Genomic DNA, 22,537 nt, shown 5'->3' with positions numbered 1-22,537 from the left:
TGAACAAAGGAAAAGAGAAAGAGTTAGTGGGTGTTAACAAGAAGACTGTTAGCCAACCTAAAACACGAAACTTGCTACGAAAACATTAACATTAGTACTCACAGCTGGAAGCATCACATATATGTTTTCCCACACCCAGAAGACGGTTGGATTACCCATACTTGTCATGCGAAAGCATGGCATTGATTGCGTATGTGTTTTTAAATTTGCTACCCCTGTCTATGCACCTGTCTCTACAGACCTATCTCTGAGAGGGAGGTAATGTTCTCACCCCAGCGTCCTCGGGCTTGGCTGTGAGGCCTATTTGGCCAGTGGAACGTGAGTAGGAGACGCAGGAGTACCACCTGCTCATTGAGACAGCACTATGTCCTGGAACTAGCAAGCAAGAAACTAACTGTGTTGGAGCCATTGGGATTGGGATTTTTGGGTGTTGATTACCACTGTAAAAAATGGCTAGTGATGATATACATACACAAATGCAAAGAGTCCCCTTGTTTTTTGCTACCCTTCCTTTCCAACCATGTTTCATCTCTGCTTCAGGGTAGAATTTCCTCATAAAACATGATTTGCCAATTCTCATAAAACAAAGTAGAGGTAAGACTTGGGCAAAAATTCCAAAGAGACAACTGATTAAGTTAGGGGAAAACTAAACATAGCAAAAAGCATAAGGAATCCTAAGGACAAAATAATTCCAGAACTATCTTTGAACTCACCTGTCAACTGTGTAACAAAATTCTGGTGATTTAAAAAGTGCAGATTTGAAATCAACATTACATAATTATTTGCAAGTGAAAACTAATCTTCAAATTTCTAGGCAACTAAAGGCCTTTTATGTTCATGGCACATGGTTATACAGTGTAAGTTTGTTATTTAATGCCTCTCTTGGGAATAATCAGAAAATGAGAACAGGAGTCTGAGAAGAAAACAATGGAAGCTAAATGTGGTAATAATATAGAAAAAGAGGTTTTTATAATGCAATATGGGAAGAAGAAGAAGCTAGAACAAATACTTGAACTTGAAAATCATACCTCCCTACTCTGAAACAGTGGTTCTCAACAGAAGATGACTCTGCCCCCCAGGGGAGCTTTGGCAATATCTGGATATCTCTTAAAGTTATTTAATGTAATCTGAGGTATATAATTCAGTGGTTTTAGAATATTCGCAAAGTTATGCAACCATCATCACTATCTTTCTGGACATTTTTTAATCACATGTGGTCAATAATCACACCTAGGGTGGGGGTTGTAATTAGCATCTAATAGGCAGAGCCCAGGATGATACACAGGACAGCCCCCTACCATAGAGAATCGTCTGACCAGGGTGCCTGTGTGGTTCAGTTGGTTGAACGTCCCACTCTTGATTTTGGCTTAGGTCATGATGTCTTGGTTTGGGAGTTTGAGCCCCACATCAGGTTCTGTGTTGACAGTGTGGAGCCTGCTTGGGATTCTCTCTCTGCCCCTCTCCCACTCACACACACATGTGCATGCTCTCTCTCACCCTCTCTTTCTCAAAATATATAAAAAACAAAATATATGAACAAAAAACAAAATATATAAAAAACAGAAAAAGAATCATCTGACCAAACGTAGGGAATGAGAAGACTGAGGAATGTGTTCTAAAGGGAAGGGACTGAGGTTTGTGCAGGAGAGGATGAGGTGTTTGGGTCAGAGAGACTATCAAGGCTGACTGTGAAATTATAGGACAATTAATGATGGGTAAGAGAACAGGCCTGGAAGCTAATGGTGCATGTACACGGGAGTGACGTGTGTGCTTGTGTATATTTCCACAGTGCTGCTCAGGCGCCAAAGCTACACAATAAAAAAATAAATTTGCTAGACATTTCCACCTTGAGTGTACATGTAATTCCTTTATATGTCTACTGAATGTGGAGGCAAGTGTTATCTCAACACAATCATGGACATGTGGGATTACTAGAGATTACTACAGTGTCTCCTTGGCCACCAAGTGCATGTTTGTTGAGCAACTTCTTACAAAGGTCAGGACTAAGCTGGATATAATGGAGAATACAGACACCAGTCCATTTTTGGTCCCAAAGAACCACTGGAATAAGACGGGGAGATGGAGTCTAAAACACAGGGAGAAACAAATTAAGTAGAAAAGGTAAACGATGGCAATGCCATTGTAACTTCATCACCAATCTCTAGTAAGTAGGACAGCGTTCAGCACAAGGAAGTTGCCTATGCTTGTTAACTACATGAGTTATTTATGCTACAGTCGTGTGCTGCATGCTCTATTTCTTTCCTTTCCCATTCAATTGCCACCCCATCCAAGGGGGAACCTTCTCAGGTCCAAAAGAAACCCCTTTCTATCTATCTTACCTGTCCTGCTAATCAGTACACCAAGTCACTGTTGTCCGCATCAGAACTGGGGTGAGAGCTTACTGCTAGTTCTTTCTGTTTCTAATTTAGTATATCCATCTACAGCAGCTGTGTGTACTCCTGACATGTGGAATAATCAGGGCAGGCCCTGAGTTTAAGGCGGAGAGGAACAAGCGTAAGAATAAGGGAGAGGCAGCCGGGCTGCACTCAGAATAGAACCCAAACTCCTTCAAGGCCCAGTGTGATTTAGCCTTTTCTTTGCGCTCCAACTTCACATCCACTTCACCTTGGCTCTACGTGCTCCATTTTTATGGCCTTCTCTCTGTTCCTTGACTATTCCAAATGTTCCCACAATAGAGACTTAGACTCTGTTGTCCCTATCTTCTGGGGCACTTTGCCAAGATCTTTGTGTGGCTGGTCCCTTGGGTTTTAGACATCTTCAAAGATGCCTGATCTGCCTAGCCAGTCTAAAGTGGAGAATCCTATTCCCAAACACACACACACATCGTATACTTTTCTTCATAGCATTTATTGACACTCTCTGAAATTGCCTTGGTCATTGCTCATTTGTGTTGTTGCTTTGACCCTTTTCATGGGTAGGACAGACGAGAGCAGTGACCTTTATGTTTCTGTCCACCATAATATTCCTGGCACAAGCAGGCTTTCAAATATGGTTTTGAAACAATGTGTAACAGGATATGAAGTACAGATTTTTTCAGTAGTATTCAGTCCATTATTATCAGGGGAACATCCTAAAGGAGGTGGATCTTAAGCTGGGACTGGAAAAATGAGAACATTTAGATAAATGCAGCAGACACTGAAGGGCATTTATGGTGAGTGGTCATGCCAACAAAGGCTTAGAGGAGGGAGTCAGGACCCAAGCAGTACCAGGAAGAGTTCTGCATGAGTAGAGAGGACAGTATACTCTGGAGATTGTCTCAGATCAGGTTTTCAGAGAAGGGGTAGCCAGCTAATGAAGGACCTGGAGAGAGCTGCATAGGCCTAGACCCAACTGCAAATTGAGATCATGGAGGCTTTGAGGAAGAATGTACCATGAGGAAAGGTGAAAGAATGTGTAGTGATATGCATGACGAACTACAGAGAGGGCAGGAAGTCCTCTCCACCACTCAATCCCCGTGCCATCCTGCATATGACTTTTTTATGCCACTTGTCAAGAGATACCAAACATAATTTTTTTTCTTTGTGTTAACCTCCTTTGTCTCCATCAATAAGTCCTATGCTTTGTAAAAGCAGAGTCCACGTGAGTTCTCTATGTCTGGAATGGTATCCAAAGACTAGGAAGTGCATTTAAATATGTGACTGAATAAATGCCTAGATGACGGAGTCAGGTTACATCAGAGGACACCTGGCAGCATCTGGGAGCTGTTGCAGGATTGAAAGGTCCTGCCTCTGCCTCAAGTTACAAGTGTGGACAAAACAGACCAGCTTCAGAAACATTTCAGGAGAAATACTAATTGGATGTAGTGCTATATTAATGATTGGAGATAAAGGACAAAGAAGACTCCAGGGTTTCCAGCCTGAGTGCTTTGGGATATGGTAATTCTACTGACAAACACAGGCATATGGGGAGAGAAGGGGAAAGAATAAAAATGCACACTTAGATATGTTTCATATGAGTTCACTGTGAAACATTCAAACAGAAATGTCCAATAAATAGTTACTGATAGGCTCTAGGATTTAACTGGATCACATAGCTTATACATGACAAAACCTGGCCAATACCTTCTGGAATAATTCTCTTAAATCTACTGATTATAAGGGGAGAAAAAGAGTAAGAAATAATTAGAAAAGGCATTTTCTAATGAACATTTGTTTGGGAGATAGAAAATTTCAATGGAAATCTCTGGAGGCTTAGAACTATAATGTACCTCTCACTGGATAGCTTCAAACAAAACAAACAAAACATGTCTTTCAGGTTTGGCTTGGTTATAGACTCAAAAAAATGACAAGGTTTTAATCATAAATAAATTTAGATAACTCTTTGCCCATCTTAAAAATAAATACTTTTGGGGCACCTGGGTGGCTCAATCAGTTAAACGTCTGACTTTGGCTCAGGTCATGATCTCACAATTCACGAGCAGGAGCCCCGCATCGGGCTCTGTGCTGACAGCTCAGACAGAGCCTGGAGACTGCTTCAGATTCTGTGTCTCCCTCTCTCTCTGCCTCTCTCTCTCTCTCTCTCTCTCTCTCTCTCTCTCTCTCTCTCTCTCAAAAATAAATAAACATTAAAATTTTTTTTTAAAAAATAAACACTTCTGTGGTTCCATAGCACAACTGCTGATTTGTTGAAATTAACTAAATGCCATTGCAGTATAAAAAAATTACGCAGAGGGCACTTTTATTCCTGCAACTAATGAGGCCATGGGGTCTATCATTAAAGGGCTGAAAAACATTCCAGGATCAAAACCCAGAACTTTATGATGGAATCTGAAAGCGCACTGAAACAAACATGCATGTGTTCACCATCTCTGGGACAAAAGGCTTCACCGTTCTTAGTTCCCTGTTAACTCAGATAATCTGTTCGATTATAAAGATTCACACAACTCCTGGCTACGCAGGAAGTGTGCTGTCATGTTCCCCATAAACCGTTCTTATGGGTGTCATAAGATAACCTGTTCCTTTTCCACCCACCTTGATCTCTAAAGACCACACAACTCTTACTTTTTGTATTGTCCATCTGGATTGTGTATCAGTTGCTTATTCCAGCTTCCAAGTACCAAATCCTACTGGCACTATCAACCTTGTAATTCTTTTGGAATCTGCTTTTTGACCAGGGCCTTAGTCCTCACCTGTCAAGCTAAGACATGAACTAAGAGATGGAATTAAGAATTTTGGCTATAAATGAATATTTAGTGTCTCCAGAGCCTTCCTGGTCTAGATGGGTCACATCAATCAGAGAGGACTCAAGTTGCGTAGGAGAGGGTAGCACAATGGTTATACGCACTGGCCTTGAGTTATGCACAACTGAGTAGATACTGGCTCTGGTGCTCGCTATCTGTGTCACCTTGGGCAAATGACTTAAGTACTCATGTCTTCAGTATCATTATCTCCTCAATGGGATAATAAGAATACTTACCTTAGTGGGCTACTGTGAAGATTAAATGCAATGATGTAAGCAGAGCCCTTAGTTTAGTTCCTGACATAGCAAATGCCAGTAAGTAAGCGGCAGCTTCCAGGCTTTGTTGTTGTTGCTGTTTGTTCTGGGAATAAAGAAAAAGGCCCTTGTTCTCTTTTACCCTATTCAGATGATCTGATCAGGCTAGATTATGGACTGGGATGAGTAACAGGAGGAAGCAGTATTTCTGTCCTGGGGAGAGTCTTGCTTCCTTGCATAAGGGAGCTAATCAGGCTCCAGGAGACCCAAAGGGTATCTCATGACAAAACAGCTTCCCGAATAGTAGCAGTAGGCAATGCTTCTGGGATGCCAATTTTCTCAAGACTGAATCATTACCAAACTGTCATCCTGTCTCTGAGTCTAGGCGGCCAACAAGAGTTCTGTATCTTACTCTCCGAAGATGGTGTACAGCCCTGGGCTTCTCTCACCCACACTCCATACCACGTACTTAGTACTAAGTCCCATTTGCTTAGTACCAACCCTACAGAGATGCAGTGGCTCCGTCCTCACCTGATGGGCTTGCTGTAAGAGCTCCATTCGCTCCTGAAGAATCTGACAGTCATACTCTCTGCTCTTCCTCAGCATCTGCCGCCGTAACTTTTCTACCGCTGTCCTCAGCTCTTCTTGCTGTTTTTCACTTAATAATTCACCAAACTTGATAACGGTTTCTTGCTGCAGAGCATTGTACAAAGTAGCTTCTAGTTCCTGGATTCTCTGGCAAACAGAATTAGAAAAGTCTAACTTTGGAACTTAGCATGTCTGGTGGTATGTGAATGGAGACACTTGCGTGTGGGGGAGAGGGGAGTTATGGATTACTGGAGTCTTACGGGATCATAGCACTAAAATCAATCTCAAAGCTTATCCAGCCACACTACCGTTTTGATAATCCCCTTTGTAAGACTCCATGAGTCATCGAGCTAACAATACCTGAACTTCTCTGATGATGGGGCATCTGTTCTTTTTCTTGGGATCCTGTCCATTTCACACACCTTTCATTTTTAGTAAGTCCTTACTTTGTTATAAAAATTGTATAACCTTCTATTCTCAAATGTAGCTGAGAACAGATTTGTGCTCTCTTCCATCTGACAGCCCTTCAGATATGTAGACATCTATCACGGTGGCTGTACGTTTAGAAACAAGCACTGAAAAGTGGTCTGAGTTGGAATACTAAGTTGGGGATCTATTTCACACACAAAATGCCACCTCTCTTCCACATGACACACATACGAACTTGAAGATGGCTTTACAGTCTCCCCATCTTAAAATACAAATTAGGAGACATGATCTGAAAATGGCCTGGAGTCTTTGGAATTGGTTTGTTTTTTTTAATATTCTGACATTTAAAGCTGCTTTAGCTATAAAATGCCTCCTTGAGTCTTCTCTGTTTTGGATGAAGAATCCTTATATCCTTATATTCCAGTTTTGTTTTGTTTTGTTTTTTAAACATGCTTCAGATATAGTCACCAAAATCTACAATCTTACCTCCTGTGACTTTGACAGAGGTGAATGGTCATGCCTTGGTACAGAGTATTTTCCTAGCTCTTGTTTCCAAGTTCCTAGCTCTTGTACTCGACTGAACAGATCTCATCTTTTTAACATGACATGTGTCTGAATGAGTACTTGCTCATGGGACACATAAGCACCTGAACCTGACCATGTGTAGGTAGAGAAGGCAAGGATAAAAGGGTAGGAAGGGAGGGGAGAAAGTGCTTCCTTCTTTATTCTCTGGTGACCAACTCTCATTTTTCTCCTTTCCCCATCGAGCAGTGCTCAGAATCTCTTACTCATTTTGGAGAAGAATACTAATTCATCTCTGTTACAAGCAGGGGCTAAGTGCTTCATTCTTATCCCCAAAGTGACTCAGGCTGCTTCCAGGAAAGCATTATAAAAACCTCTACCAGCAACTCCTTGAAATGTTCCCCTTTTAAGTTTGGTCTTTTTCTCTTGAGTCATTATTGTGAATTAATGGTTGGGGGGGCAGTATATGAAGAGAAGAAATGCAAGCTGTTGTCCCGTATTAGGAATTATGTGTTATGAATCTGTCATGGGGAATGAATCAAATGGGGTCCTCAGTCCACACAGCCTTCTGTGGGGGAGAAAAGGCACAACCCATCTCCCGAACAGCCTCACTTACTGTGGCTGGATTACGGTAGAGAAGGCCACAGGGTCTGGAGTCAGAACTGAGCACTACGTGCTTGCTCTCTCGGGCAGAGTTCTTTCACTGTCCAAGCCTTCATTTCCTCATATGTAATACAGGAATGATCATATTACCTGCACCCCAGAGGGTTGTTGTGAGAAATATGTGAAGGAAAAATATACACAGCAGACATTAAATGCTCTACTCTTCTCTCACTACGTGAGGCTCCCAAACAGTTAGATTTAATAAAATTTCTCTTTCATCTACAGTACCATCCAACCTGTCTCTCATTAAAGTATTTTGTAACAGACACTTAATTTTTTTATATGAAGCATAATTAAGTATGCATTACATATTATAAGAGTAATATAACGGGAAATAGGTAGGGATGTATTTATTCTACAACCAGAACTGGAAACCACTGAATAAATGAGCTTGCATGTTGTGGTCTATTCAAGTACATGGCGGGACAAGTGAACCATGATGCTTCACTCCATAGCACAGGACTGTGAACTCTGGGTGTCCTGAGTGCTTGCTGTACCTACCATATATGCTTGGTCGAGAGCTTGTTTTCTGTAATCTAGTTCTTCCTCCAAATAGCCTTTTATTTTGCAGAATTGTTCCTATAAAAAGGATAAAGAGAAAAGACAAAGCGATATGAGCTTACATGATAAAAGATGAAGAGAATGATAAAGAGAAAAGAACTTAGTTTACTAGAAAGCGGTATATAAATGGTATTGATGAATGTTTCCTCTAACTCCCCAACAAGACCAGTCACTAGCATTTATAGGGTCAAAGATTCTGTTAGAAAAATAGTTCAACTTTCATAGTCTCACACAGAGAATGTGAAAATCAATGGAAAGAAGTATACAAGATATCATGAACAATCCACCACATGGAATGCTTTCAAGGATTTTTATGCCAGTCCAAGAGCACGTGGTTAAGGACAGGGTTACTAATAACTATATCTGTGCAAATATATTGTGAGAGTCTATTTTTGTAAGAATGTTTTGAAATGTAATATGCACAGTTGTATAATAAAAAATGATTCAAAATTATCTGCGCACAATTAGCAAACACAAAGGTGGATAATGATGTGGGGGGATGGCAGCTATTCCACCCACAATGTCACTTCATGAATGGGCTTCTGCTTCTGCCACAAAACCAGTACGAGCTGGGACCGAAATCTGAAGTTCCCTTGCTTGTCCCCAGTGTCTGCATGCCTGGTCTCACATCACAAGCATCTTTCCAACAGCATTTAAAAATATAACTTTGTGGGGCACTTGGGTGGCTCAGTCGGTTCAGGGTCCAACTTCGGGATCAAGGTTCATGAGCTCAAGTCCTGCGTCAGGCTCTGTGCTGATAGCCTGTAGCCTGTTTTGGCTTCTGTGTCTCCCTTTCTCTCTCTGCCCCTCCCCTACCTGCGCTCTATACTCTCTCAAAAATAAATAAACATTAAGTGTATATATATATATATATATCTCATGGGGCACCTGGGTGGCTCAGTCGGTTGAGCATCCAACTTCCGCTCAGATCAAGACCTCGTTTGTGAGTTCGACCCCCGCATCAGGCTCACTGCTATCAGCCTGTCAGCGTGGAGCCCGTTTTGGATCCTCTGTCTCCTCTCTCTGCCCCCTTCCCACTTATGCTGTCTCTCTATTTTTTCTGTATTTGACTCCTCTGTTGGTTTCATAGCTAAAATTTTTAACTGTACTGTCCATTTTATATCTCTCAAGGCTACCAGTACTGTAGTACAATATTAATGAAAAAATAAGAAAAACATTTAATATTGGTGTTCTGTCACAGAACTCATTTTGCTCCATATTTCAATGAAATCATAAAATCATCTGACAGAGCAAACTTCATCACTTTGAAAGCTCTGCACACTTTTTACCTCCTTTGAATGTCATAGCAGCTCCATACAATACTCCAGGCTGATATTTTACCCCCACTTTACAAGTAGTGACAGTGAGGCTTTTTTTTTTTTTTAAGTTTATTTATTTTGAGAAAGACAGAGACAGTATGAGTGGGGGGAAGGACGGAGAAAAGGGGAGAATCCCAAGTAGGTTCAGCTGACTGTGTGGTCAGCACAGAGCCCAATGCAGGGCTCAAATTCACAAAACCATGAGATCATGACCCGAGCCGAAATCAAGAGTCAGACGCTTAACCAACCGAGCCACCCAGGCACCCTGCAAGTTATTCTTGTTATAGGATTCCCTAACCAGATAGGAATCACTACCTGTTTTTCAGTAGTAATAATAATAATGACAGTACAGTTATAAAATCCTATGTATTCCTGTAAGTTAAAATGAACAATTCCTGTGCTTAGGGATTTAAAGAAATATTTACGGTAAAACACACAAAATTACTCTTAACCATTTTTAAGTGTACAATTAAGTAGGGTTAAGTATATTTACACAGTTAAGCAGCCAATCTCCAGAATGCTTTTCATTTTGCAAAACTGAAACCGTATCCATTAAATGACAACTTATTTTCTCTTCGTCTTCACTCCTAACGGCCATTGTTCCTACTTTCTATTAGTCTGACTACTCTAGATACTTACGTAAGTGGAATCATACATTATTTGTCTTTTTGCGATTGGCTTATTTCACTTTGCATAATATCCTCAAGGTTCATCCACATTATATCATATATTAGAATTTCCTTCCTTTCTAAAAGTTTTTTTTAATGTTTATTTTTGAGAGAGAAAGAGAGGGGGGAGAGAGAGAGAGCAAGCAGGGGAGGGGCAGAGAGAGAGGGAGACACAGAATCTGAAGCAGCTCCAGGCTCTGAACTGTCAGCACAGACTCTGACACGGGGCTCAAACCCTCAGATCGCGAGATCATGACCTGAGCCGAAGTCGGACGCTCAACCGACTGAGCCACCCAGGCGCCCCAAATTTCCTTCCTTTCTAAAGCTTTAATAATATTCATTGTATGTACAGACCACATTTTGCTATCCATTCATCCAGTGATAGACTCTTGGGTTGCTTCCACATTTAAGCTATGGTGAATAATGCTGCTGTGAGCATGGGTGTACAAACATTTCTCTGAAAACCTACCTTCAATTATCTTGGGCATATTCCCAAAAGTGGTATTGCTGGATTATACGATAATTCTATTTTGAATATTTTGAGCAACCACACCGTACTATTTTCATTAGCAGCTACACATCATTTTATGTTCCTACCAACAATGCATAGGTTCCAATTTCTCCATGTTCCCACCAACACTTGTTATTTTCTGTTTTGTTTTGTTTTGTTTTTGATAGTGGTCATCTTAATGGGCACAAAGTGGCTTGGAGATTTTTAAAATCATAGTTATACTCATCATTTCTGTAATTTTTACTCTGACTATACATGGTGGAAACATTATTTAGCCTAAGAAAGAAATCACCTAGTTGAATTTTATTCAGCATTAGTTTTAGAAATATTGTAAAAATACAACATATCTTTGAAGAATATAACTTGAAATTGTGGGATACTTTCAGGAATTTCATTCCCCAGTCTGTACACCAAATAATGCGAAGCTGCAAACTTTCATTGGTGCCAATGAAACTGGTAGAAAACAGTTGTTTTCCATTTGCCTTGACTATTTTTCTTCATTTAAAAAAAATTTTTTTTTTTGAGAGAGAGGGTGCAAGTGATTGAGGGGCAGAGAGAGAAAGAACTGGGGCTCACCTGAGGTGGGGCTCAAGCTCACGTGAAGCAGGACACGAGCTCACCCTAAATGGGGCTCGTGCTCACCTGATTCGGGGTTCCAACTTACAAAGTGTGAGATCATGACCTGAACTAAAGTCCGGTGCTTAAGCACTGAGCCACCCAGGTGCCCTATTTTTTGTCATTTTTATGATGCCTCATCTTTGGACTCACCATGTCACTTTCCAATTCCATCATTTTCTGGTGCAGGGCAGCCTCCGCTCCTTCGATTTGCTGGATCCACTAAGGAGTAAACAAGGAGTAAACAAAAATGTCTGACATCACTGCTTGACATGGTATATATGGTGTAGTCTACTAAGTTGCTTTGTCTCTTCCTCTTTTTTCTCAGAGAACTGAAGTGGAAACTCGGTGCATTTTATCTCTTAGTTCAGGAAATAGAGTTATTCATTCATTCATTCATTCACTCACTCAACAAACGCATTCACTGATGTCGACCATGTGTCAGGCACCGCACAAGGTACAAGGGCTTCTATGGTGAGTAAGACCAACATGTTTTTTTGCGCTCATTAGAAAACATCATAGGAGGCTTTCTTGGAAAAGACAACTGCACTAGAGTCTGACGATTTTGAGTCAAAGATGATTAGGCAAAAATGACGGGCAAGTTCCAAGCAGAAGAGATATCCAATTCTTCGTGGTTGGGGAAAACATAATGAAAGTCAGAAGGCCAGGTGAGGCTGGAGAAATGGCCATTTTTCAGGGTATGAAACTGACTACAGCTAAGTGTTGAAGAATCATTTTTGTTGAGTGGAGGCATTTTAAATCACATTTAAAAACTTACCTTTCCTAACACTTAGAATATATCATCCTGTTATATGGCACTGACGTTAACATTGATCAACACCCTGAGTAAAATCAGATTTTGAATAATAAGATTGAATAAGATTTTGAGTAATAAGCTTGCCACATATATTGCTTAATAGAACATATTATAACATGTCTCTCCCAAGTTAAACATCAGCTTATCCTGTAGGGAGGCAACTGGGCGTAATAATTGGGGTTCTACAGGCAGACTACCCTGGGTCTAATCCCAGTCCAGGATTTTCATGGCTGTGTGGCCTTGAAAGGTTATCTGATTTCTCTAAGCTTTAACTTTCTTTTCTGTGAAATAGGGTTAATAATTTGAAGAATTACAGGATGTAATTAATGGAAGACACTATGCACAATGTACTGCATGCACTGGGTACACAATAATTCTAGTTCTTGGTTAACATTCATCCATTCATTTTAGAGAGAGAGATGAAAGCATGTGAGCAGGGGAGAAGGGAAGAAGGAGAAAGAGAATCTTTTTTTTTTTAATATAAATTTTTTTTAACATTTATTCATTTTTGAGAGATAGAGACAGAGCATTGAGCAGGAGATGGGCAGAGAGAGAGAGAGGGAGACACAGAATCCACAGCAGGCTCCAGGCTCCGAGCTGTCAGCACAGAGCCTGACATGGGGCTCGAACCTGTGAACGGTGAGATCGTGACCTGAGCCGAAGTCGGACGCTCAACCGACTGAGCCACCCAGATGCCCCAAGGATAAAGAGAATCTTAAGCAGTCTATATCCTCAGTGCAGAGCCCGATTCGTGGCTTGATCCCACCACCCTGGGATCATGACCTGAGCTGTTATCGAGTCATATGCTCAAATGACTGAGCCACCCAGGCACCCCAACATTTATTTTTATACATCTACACTGTTAGGAATTTGCCTCAATACTAGTGATTTCATTTCAGTTTATCTGTGATAAATTATGTGGTGCACTGAGCATTTTTAAAAAATATTTATTTTTGAGAAAGAGAAACAGCATGAGTAGGGGAGGGACAAAGAGAGAGGGAGACACAGAATCCAAAGCAGGCTCCAGGAAAGAGACTGATGCATGGCTTGAACTCACAAACCACGAGATCATGACCTGAGCCAAAGTCGGATGCTTAACCGACCGAGCCACCCAGGTGCCCCGAGCATTTTTTCTACGTACTAAAGCCTGACATTCACAAGGCGACACCATGTCCAACAGCCTCTTAGCTATAAGAAATGTGGGGAAAGAATAAATGCACAGGGAGACTGAGGACCTACTCTCTCAGTTCTTGTACATACACGTGGCCTCCCCTTGAAATAGATTTCCATCCGAAATCATGGGTAGTCTCTGCAAGTGCAGACCATCAAGCTTTATTAAAATGCTGCCTTTTACTTACTGCCCATTTATCATTGAGAAACCGTATTTTTAAGTATAGTAAATTAAAGCAGTTCAGTCATGGGCTTCAGATACAGACTTGTGTGTTGACTTGTAGCCCTTCTGACTTGTGAAGCTTGACACAAGTTACTGAATAGCCCACACCTCAGTTTCCTCATGTGTAGAATGAAAACAGTGGATAAATTTAGGATGGTTGGGAGAACAATGACATTTGTCCAGTACCTGGCCCATAACATGTTCTCACTTAAGGTTACTGCTCTTACTCTTATTAACACAAAGTCACAATAGGATTTCCTTGTTGGAAATTTGTCTATGTTCAATCTCTGGTTATCAATTATACTCCTAGACAGCAGAATGCTATCCAAGGTTGTGGTATTCATAAGTTCAAGGCTGACATTTAGAATTACTTGGAGATAGACATGTTCATCTGTAAATCCCAAAGGTAGGAGGCAACACTAACTTGTGAACTGCACAGACTATGAGCACTCTAAGGACAGGTTTGCATCTTGTGCATTTGGTTCTTCACTTATCCCTTCAGTGCTAAGCACACTGTCATCACTCTAAATGTTCAACTGAACCCTCATACCGGTCTTGCAAAGGAGGTAAGTGGAGGCATGAACTAATTTGCTGAAGGGCTAAGAGATCAGCTCCTACAGGGTCTGTAAAGGGCACTTCCTGCTTTCAATAGAATGGTTGAGGGGAATTGTGGTGCAGTGGAGAAGAAGATCATGGACTCCGGGAACAGACTGCTTGAGTGTGAATCCTGACCCCATCATTTTCTAGCTGTGTGACTAGGGCAGTTACCTGCCTTCTCTGTGCTTCAGATTCCTCATCTATAACAGTAGTATCAAGAGAAGTGCCAGGTACAAACAAAGCACTATGCAAGTGTTAATTATGGTTAAGTTCAAGTTGCATCGCATGCACACAGGGCAGGGAATGGAAGAAAATTTCCATCAATCTAAGTAAATGTGAGGCACACAGACCCATTTTCCCTTTACTTTTTCCTATTCCTACTTTCTTTTTTTTAATGTTTATTTATTTTTGAGAGAGAGAGAGAGAGCGCGCGCGCGCGCACATGAGTGGGGGAGGGGCAGAGAGAGGGAGACACAGAATCCGAAGCAGGCTCCAACGTCTGAGCTGTCAGCACAGAGCCCGACATGGAGCTCAAACTTATGGACCTCGAGATCCTGACCTGAGCCGAAGTTGGATGCTTAACCAACTGAGCCACCCAGGCGCCCTAGCCTATTCCTATTTTCTTTTCCATTTCCCTAATCTTTCCTTCACATCCTAGTCCTTGCCTTTTACAGAAATTGGCCCAAGTTTTCTTGATATCCCTAAATTAAGGTGACTTTTCTTTCAATAAAGAATTGTAGCCCTTCATGAGTCCAATAGAATGCAACACTGGCTATTGCTGCCAAATAAATGTAGCAGATATGGGAGTACAAACTGTATTTTCTTCATCAGCATGGCATTGGAACACTGTCCTGTGGACATTCACAAAGTCGCTTACTCACTCCCTCAGTAAATACTTGCTGATCACCTGTTAGATGTGCTGGACTGTTGTGAAGAACTAGGGAAACAAAGTAGAATAAACAGATACCATAGTTGCCCTCATGGAGTTTAACGTCTAGTGGTAGGTAGTTGTGGGGCATATAACAACAACAAAAAACAAGCAGCCACATTACAGTTGTTAAAAGCCATAGTAGCAGATGCACAGGTCACTGTGGAAATACAGAGAAAAAAATACCTAACAGGGCTTGGGCGAAGAAGAAGGCTACCCATGTATGGGGATGTCTAATGGTTAAGATTGAGCCACACAAAGGGAGAAAAGGAAGAAGAAAGTAACTTCTAGGCAAAGAGAACAGCCTAAGGACCAAGGGATGGAAATACTGATAGAGATGGAGAAAGAGAGAGAGAGAAACAGAGACAGAGAAGACTGGGACACCAAAAGGATTTGTATATGGCTGGCCCTCAGCTAGGGACCAAAGAAACCAGTGGGATCCTGGAGAAGCAAGCAAGAGCCAGACCTAGGGACCCTCTTGGCAAGTTCTAGATTCTGGAACTTATGTTAGGGACAATGCAAGGTTATTAATGTGGTGTGGAGAGGGAAAGTGATGGATCTGTAATTAAATTGCAAGGGAACTAAGTTTTTTAAAAAGCAAATACCAGGTACTATTTCACATGTATATAATTCCTTTTGTTATCTGATACCTGGTCCATACTAAAATCTCCCCAGGTGTCAGCAAAATGTCTTCCCCCCCCCCCCACTTGGTTTCCCTGAATCAGTATCCAAAAAAGGGATTATTTTAATAATTTTTAAGTAATCTTTTATTTTATAGCAGCCCTTCCCTCTTCAAGTATGTGCTGATTCTCAAGGCACCCTGAACACAGCCACTTCTCCGGCTTCTCCGATTGGCTCTTTCCTCCTCTCTTCCTGCCATTTACCAGGTTAAGACACAAGGGGGCCAGAGCACACACTCAGTGTTGCTCAGCTGACAGTCCCCAGGTTGGACTTTCTGAATCGTATAGCCATGAACCACCGCCAGGTTACAGAATCATCTGGGAACAACTGCTATGTGCACATCCAGGGAAAAGCCCATAAAAAGAGCCAGGCTCTCTAGTTTACCATCTCTCAACAAAAACCTCTATTGGTTTCCCAGCTTGGGAGGGACTGTGTGGATAATATAATCCAGAAAGTTTTCCATTTTGTAAGAAATACATTTTTTTAAGAGACTACAAAGCAAGAATTATCCACCCACCCCAAATCACACTTTTCTTTAGTGTGTTCCCATTCTATTGGGGTTGCATCACCCTGAAAAAAAGACATTTATTAGGTATTCAATAACACAAATTCATGTGCAAAGAGAATGTCCTTCAACCCTACCCTAGTCTTTAGGGGTTAAGCCAGACACTGAGATGATCTGAATGTTAGTATGATGTATTACCTTTTCTGCCAGGGACAGCACAGTGCTGGCCTGAATTATGGCCACTTGTTCTTCATTTCTTAAGTTCTGTCAAAAAGAAAAAGAGAGAGAGAGAGAGAGAGAGAGAGAGAAAAGAAAATAAGCTGAAGACACAATATTTACACTATCAGAAAATACTGCCTACTGCCTGTTATAGATACTCTTGCCTATGCATGCATGAAGGTTAACAACTGTTCTATTTCACTTGGTAACAATTCTTAACAAAATGTTCATCCAAAACATGTAAAAAGTACATTAAATGTGATTTTTTATATCTCTAAAACAGACTTGATTTTGTTTCACAGTCGTTTGATGTGATTTAATTGATTCTGTTCTCTCCTTTGATAATTTTTCAAGGCAAAAAAAAAAAAAAAAGATGGTGTGACTCTTTCAACCTGCATATGCATCATTCATCTAGTATCTCAATGAATGGTCCTCCCACTGAATTAATATGCCTTGACCCTGCCTGGGAGGTGTTTTTAGAAAGAAAAGAGATTATAGTTTCCTGGTCCATTTTTATGGGGCTGCCACCAACCCTAGTATTTAGCAACATTTGCAACTGCATGACTGATTAATTTCACGCTGGATGGCTCCAAGCAACAGTGAGAAGGTAATTAGCTTTAATCACTGCAGATGTGGTCGGCATTCAAGCCTGAAACCAGCCAGCGAAGAAAAGGACTTTACCAGTTTCCATTTCTGCCACTACCTTCCAGAGATCCTTAGGACCCCTCAACTAACTTGTTTGATAAACCATGACTGGTTCTCTTCCATGAGCCACATCCTTAAGAGAACATGGTATCTCATTTGCTATTATTTTACATGACTGGCAAGTATTTCTTGCTTCTCATTGGACAAATTCGTATCTTTACTGCCCTTAATCAATTCATTACTTACCCCATTATCACCCAAGATATCAAGCTGCTTTATGAGATCAGGGATGTTCACATCCTGCAATATCAAGGAGATACATTCAAGTTAAAGACACAAATGCAGTTTAGCATTCTATCAGTGCTTAAGTCTGAGAAGACATTTTAAGGCCTGTATTTCCTTGGGTTGTTTTCAATCAGGTACATGTGGCTTTATGTTTCCACTCTGCTTCTTGCAAGTTGCGTGAACCTAGGAAAACTACTTAATGGCTCATTCTCAAATTCAAGCTGCAAAATATCTCCTGATCTTGAGGATAAGAGATTCTATATCAAAGAGTCTAGTTTATAATAAGGACTTGGAATTCTTTCATTAATTTTTTTTCCTGATAATTGCCATTTTCTTTTCAATTGCAATAAATTTTAGGTATAAAGAAAACTAACAGGTAATAAATATAATCAACCAATTTCATTTTAATTAATGGAATTCTAACCTGGTTGAGATTTTGACTGCCACATAGAAAAAAATACAGCACATTCCATCTTTTAGCATTAATTTCATGCTGTGAAAAACAGCTCATTTTAACTATATTTCTTGAGACAGTTTGAAGTAGCCGAACTCCATTTGAAAAAATTTCCCTGAATATAAATTACATCCACTGGATTAGCTTGTTTATGATTTATCTAAGAAAAAGCATCTAAGGAAAAGACAAAGTAAAGTACTTTTCATTTAATTAGAGCTGAATAAAAAACAAAACAAAACAAAACAAAAACATGGCTCTGGTTGACAAATTTTTGTGCAGCCCAGGAAGGCCAGAAATTTAAACACCATGAAAGAGGTTCAGGATGGAAAACAAGGAAACACAATTTTACTGCCCAATTTTCCTCCCACTTTTTACTGCGTTAGTACCACTTTCTCCTCTTACTCACATTCAGATAGCGGTATATCCTTTCCTTCCACCAGGAAGGGGGAGGTCTAGCTCAATCTCATAGGTAGAGAGAAAGCAATGAAAGCAGGTATTATCTGGCAGCTTGGGGTGGGAGCAGGAAGGGCCATGCACAAGGTCAAGGAGAGACCAGGAGTAGCGGGAGGCATCCCAGCTTTCCCTCTGGGATAGATATTCACCATGTGATTTCATTACATTGAAGGGATAATATATTTTCCAGGAGATGGAGCCACCTCCATTCAACCTTAATGTTTAAAATGTATTCCGATATCCCTAAAGATAGAATTACATTTTATCTAAATGAACAATATGTTACAAATCATAAATCCTTCCAAAAGACAAATCTTCCCTAGATGAAACATATCAAAAGAGAGGGTGGACCAGATGATTTCAAGGTCCCTTCCAGCACCAAATTCCAAGATTATGAGTCCCACAGCACTTAGAACAGCACAACAAAGGGACTCGACAAACACTTTTTTATCTGGTATCCTTGAAATGTGTTTCTTGAAGTATGGAATTTATTTAGTATCTCCCCTAGATAATGAAGGTTAATTATCTTAATAACTGAATTTGCATCATTCCTTATGCTATTGTGTTCTAAATAATCATGGTTTATTGTGTTCTCTATTAACCATTCATACATCTGTCACACATCTTTTTAATAAATAAAAAAAAATTATTTTAAGTAAGCTGCACATGCAATGTGGGGCTCAGACTCATGACCCCGAAGATCAAGGGTAGCACACTCTACTGACTGAGTCAGCCAGGCACCCCTAGGTGCAGCTATTTTTAATATCTACATAGTTTGTATCAAAATGACATCCAGTGACTGAAAAACAAGTCATGAACAACTTCCCCTTTTCCAGTTCCCAGTTTTTCTACTTTCTACAAACATAAAAAATTGAGTGTCTGCCTACCTTGACACCTTCTTTCATACAGTAGATCTGTAGAGCACTCACACCATCTGAGAATGGGTGAATTTGTAGATTAAATGGAGGAGATCGTCTCTCTCTTTCCTTGAAATACAGTGAAAAGTATATGGGAATTAAAAAACAAAAATCAACAACTGATCAAATGCTAAACCAGTTGTCTGTGTTCTCTCTTTATACTCTTTCAGTTTATCAATGTCATTGTGCAAAAAAAAAATTGAACTCAAGATGTTCATGCTTAAATTTAATGGAAAAGAAGAGATAAATCAACTAAGAAGTATGGTAGAAGAATTTATAGTGTCATTCAGTCTTGCAAGTTTTTTGATCAGAGAAATGTAGGAAGTGAAGTTCCAATTTAAACTACATGAATATTTAGAGCTTTCAGGTGTCACAGAGAATGGTCTTTTGACCATGAAGTTTTATGGCAGCTAACAGCCTTTTGCATATTCAGTCTACTCAAGCTTTATGATTAAGATATGTGGGCTACCAAAGATGACTTAACACTTCTTGACGGAGGAGCACCAACCACTAACTCTATCTAAATCTAATTTGAAAAAATCTCAAAAAGAAGCTGCTGGCAAAATAACAGAGCTATCAAATGGGAAATTTCTTACCTTTTACATATCAACATACATTCAGCCAGACCCTATGCCAGATTCTTTTTTTAAAAAAATATATATTTAAGTAATCTCTATCCCCAATGTGGGGCTAGAGCTCATGACCTCGAGATCAAGAGTCACACGTTCTTCTGATGGAGCCACGCAGGCACCCAAAAGAAGTCAGGTTTTGTGTGTGTGTGTGTGTGTGTGTGTGTGTGTGTGTGTGTTTAAGATTATTTTTATAAGTAATGTCTATACCCAACATGGGGCTTGAACTCATGCCCTGACATCAAGAGTCACGTGGTCTACTGACTGAACCAGACAGGCACCCCACTAGGCCAGATTCTGTGTGATAAAATAAAAATCTGATTTTATTGATATGTTTTACTTAAAAAAAAATAAAAAGACAGAAATTTGGCCAGGTTAGCCAAGGTATTTCCTTAAACAAGTTACCTTGCTTTTTGGCCTTTTTCATAAGTACATTATAGATTTAAAAGTTTACTCACAAATTCAAGTGTCTAAAACAAAATATTTTTGTATATACCAGTCTGAAATACTGTTCTTGAGGTAACATTTTTATGAGTCAGAATTCAATGAAGGATGGAAATGATTATTGAGAAGCAATGAAATAGTGATGAAGTTTGATATCTATTATTTAAATTATTTAAAAATTATTCATTAGTCTTGTTCTTAAAGGCAATAGTGTTGAAAAGTACAGTCTCTGAGCAGACAATTCTGACTTGCGTCAGTGTTTCACCACTTATAGTCACAGGTCTTGGGCAAGTTGTTTAACCTCGGTTGCCTCATCTATAAAATCCTGATTATGGTCGTTGAGGTCCAAGGAGAGTATGCATCAGAAATGCTTAATTCAGCACCTCCCACACAGAATGTGTTCAGTGCATGTTAACTGTTATGAGTATTTCTATTATCATTATTATCATCATTGCCTTACTTCTAGCTCTAGGTTTCGAAACTCCAGCAGCTCATTCTGGTCTCGGGCATCCTGTAGTTCTTGTTGCAACCGGTGATTTTCTGCCTCCTGTTTTTCTATCTAACAAAGTAAATCCTCAAGTTAGGTGAACATTGCAAATACCGTCTACAGCTTAGCAAAGCAAGCATGGAGAGCACTCATTTACGTGGTGAATAAATCATCTAGACCATGAAAAAAAAAATCCCAATGAGATGTGAGCAAAAGAAGTCTTAGGCTTTCCTCCTAGTTATCCTTTGGTTGAGTTTTTTGTGTCATGGAGGAAAATGAGACAAGATGACACGCATTCATTGACAACGTCTGGGGACCCTGTGAGTAGTGAATCTGCGAGTACTCATTAGGCTCTTGCTGTGGGTCAGGGACAGTGTCCTGAGACTAAATTTAATGGGGTAAATCATGGACACTGACATCTCTTGTTTCTGGAGTTACAAACGGTTGGAGAAATTTTACCTAAATAGCTCTGATCATATACAAAACTTTGAGGGGTTCCAGTTACCCATAAAATAAAGCCAAACTTGTCAATATGGAATTCAAACACCTAGCTTTCCAGGCTTAAATATTCTGTCATCTCTAGACACACACACACACACACACACACACACACACACACACACACACACTCACATGTGATCACACATAAGAATCTAGAAATTCCTATCTACCCTATGGACTGATTATGCCAGGAGCTATATCTTTGCTCATCTCTCTGCCTAAAAGAGGCTCCCCCCATTTCCTTTCCTATGTGAGGAAATCCTATTCTTCCTTGAACACAGAACTCTAATATCCCCTACCAGAAGAGGCTTCTTTTGTTTACCCATTTAGAAGTTACACCTTTTCCCTCTGTTTTCCTATACGACGTCTATAACCTGATGAAGCATAGAATTAAGTTAGTTGTGTAAAATATGCCTCACCCTGTAAGACAGGCCCATATCTACAAGGGCTCAGAAAATTTTCATGATCTGTAATAGGTTCAGGGCTGCCTTTGATATTTAAGCTGTGTGGGTGGACCCTTAGGCACAGTAACTATTTAAAATCTTGAACTTAGAAACAAAAACCCAGGGGCTTTTTATCATAGGATGAATCTTACTTCCCCAAGTATACACACTTAAAGTAGGACGTTTAGCTTTATTATCATTTTTGGTTTTCTTTTACTCTTAGAAGCTTGAGCCCCTCAAATTCTCCTTGTAGTCCAAGAAATCAAGATCAAATGGAATCAGACAGAAGACATAATGAGAATTATTTTTTAGGTGATAAAGAAGTGTAATAACACTTACTACTACTGGGCATCTCTGAGACTACTAGAAGTTGACTTAGACAACAAAAAGAGATTCTACTACCTAGAATCTTGAATTTGGATCAGAGAAGGGATATTTGAGGAGACGTTTGATTCTGGTGGATAGCACTAGCAGTTAGGTCAGTGGATCTTGGGTTGCAATTCAGAGACCAGGGCCGATGTGTGATGAAGTTTCTTCACAGGGACCCCTCACCTCTCTGAGAGTACCAGTTCTCGATCCTGGAATACCCACCCGCCTTCTATCCATCTGCTCTGTTTCTCCTCATTCAGAAAGTGAGGTAGGGTAAGGACTGCTAGATCAGAGGGGAGGGAGGACAAGCATCTTCTTTCCCTTTGCATGCTTACAAGAGTGTTGTGGTTAATTTTCAACTTGCCACGGCTAGTGAATATTGGCAGAAAAAATCCTAAAGTAATTTCTACTTAACCTTTGGATGAACCAACAGAATTATT

The 22,537-nt window shown here is 40.2% G+C and overlaps 1 protein-coding gene across 8 annotated transcripts in view; it reads right to left on the bottom strand.

The window, feature by feature from the left end:
* JAKMIP2 (janus kinase and microtubule interacting protein 2) overlaps window positions 1–22,537 on the bottom strand; it is a 179,320-nt gene that overhangs the window by 16,446 nt on the left and 140,337 nt on the right. For 4 of the 8 annotated variants that reach the window (XM_060635793.3, XM_060635794.3, XM_060635795.3 and 1 more), the window contains 7 exons: window positions 20,758–20,856; window positions 19,195–19,293; window positions 17,362–17,415; window positions 16,450–16,515; window positions 11,484–11,552; window positions 8,158–8,235; window positions 5,986–6,189 (listed from right to left, as the gene is read on the bottom strand). In XM_060635793.3, the coding sequence (XP_060491776.1) occupies window positions 5,986–6,189; window positions 8,158–8,235; window positions 11,484–11,552; window positions 16,450–16,515; window positions 17,362–17,415; window positions 19,195–19,293; window positions 20,758–20,856 (669 nt within the window). Of the gene's footprint in view, window positions 1–5,436; window positions 5,561–5,985; window positions 6,190–8,157; window positions 8,236–11,483; window positions 11,553–16,449; window positions 16,516–17,361; window positions 17,416–19,194; window positions 19,294–20,757; window positions 20,857–22,537 lie in introns of all 8 variants that reach the window. The other 4 variants (XM_060635792.3, XM_060635796.3, XM_060635798.1 and 1 more) reach the window with 2 other exon arrangements.

The sequence above is a fragment of the Panthera onca genome, chromosome A1 (assembly GCF_046562875.1).
Source record: "Panthera onca isolate mPanOnc1 chromosome A1, mPanOnc1 haplotype 2, whole genome shotgun sequence".
Classification (NCBI taxonomy): domain Eukaryota; kingdom Metazoa; phylum Chordata; class Mammalia; order Carnivora; family Felidae; genus Panthera; species Panthera onca.
This window is presented reverse-complemented; position numbering and strand designations above follow the sequence as displayed.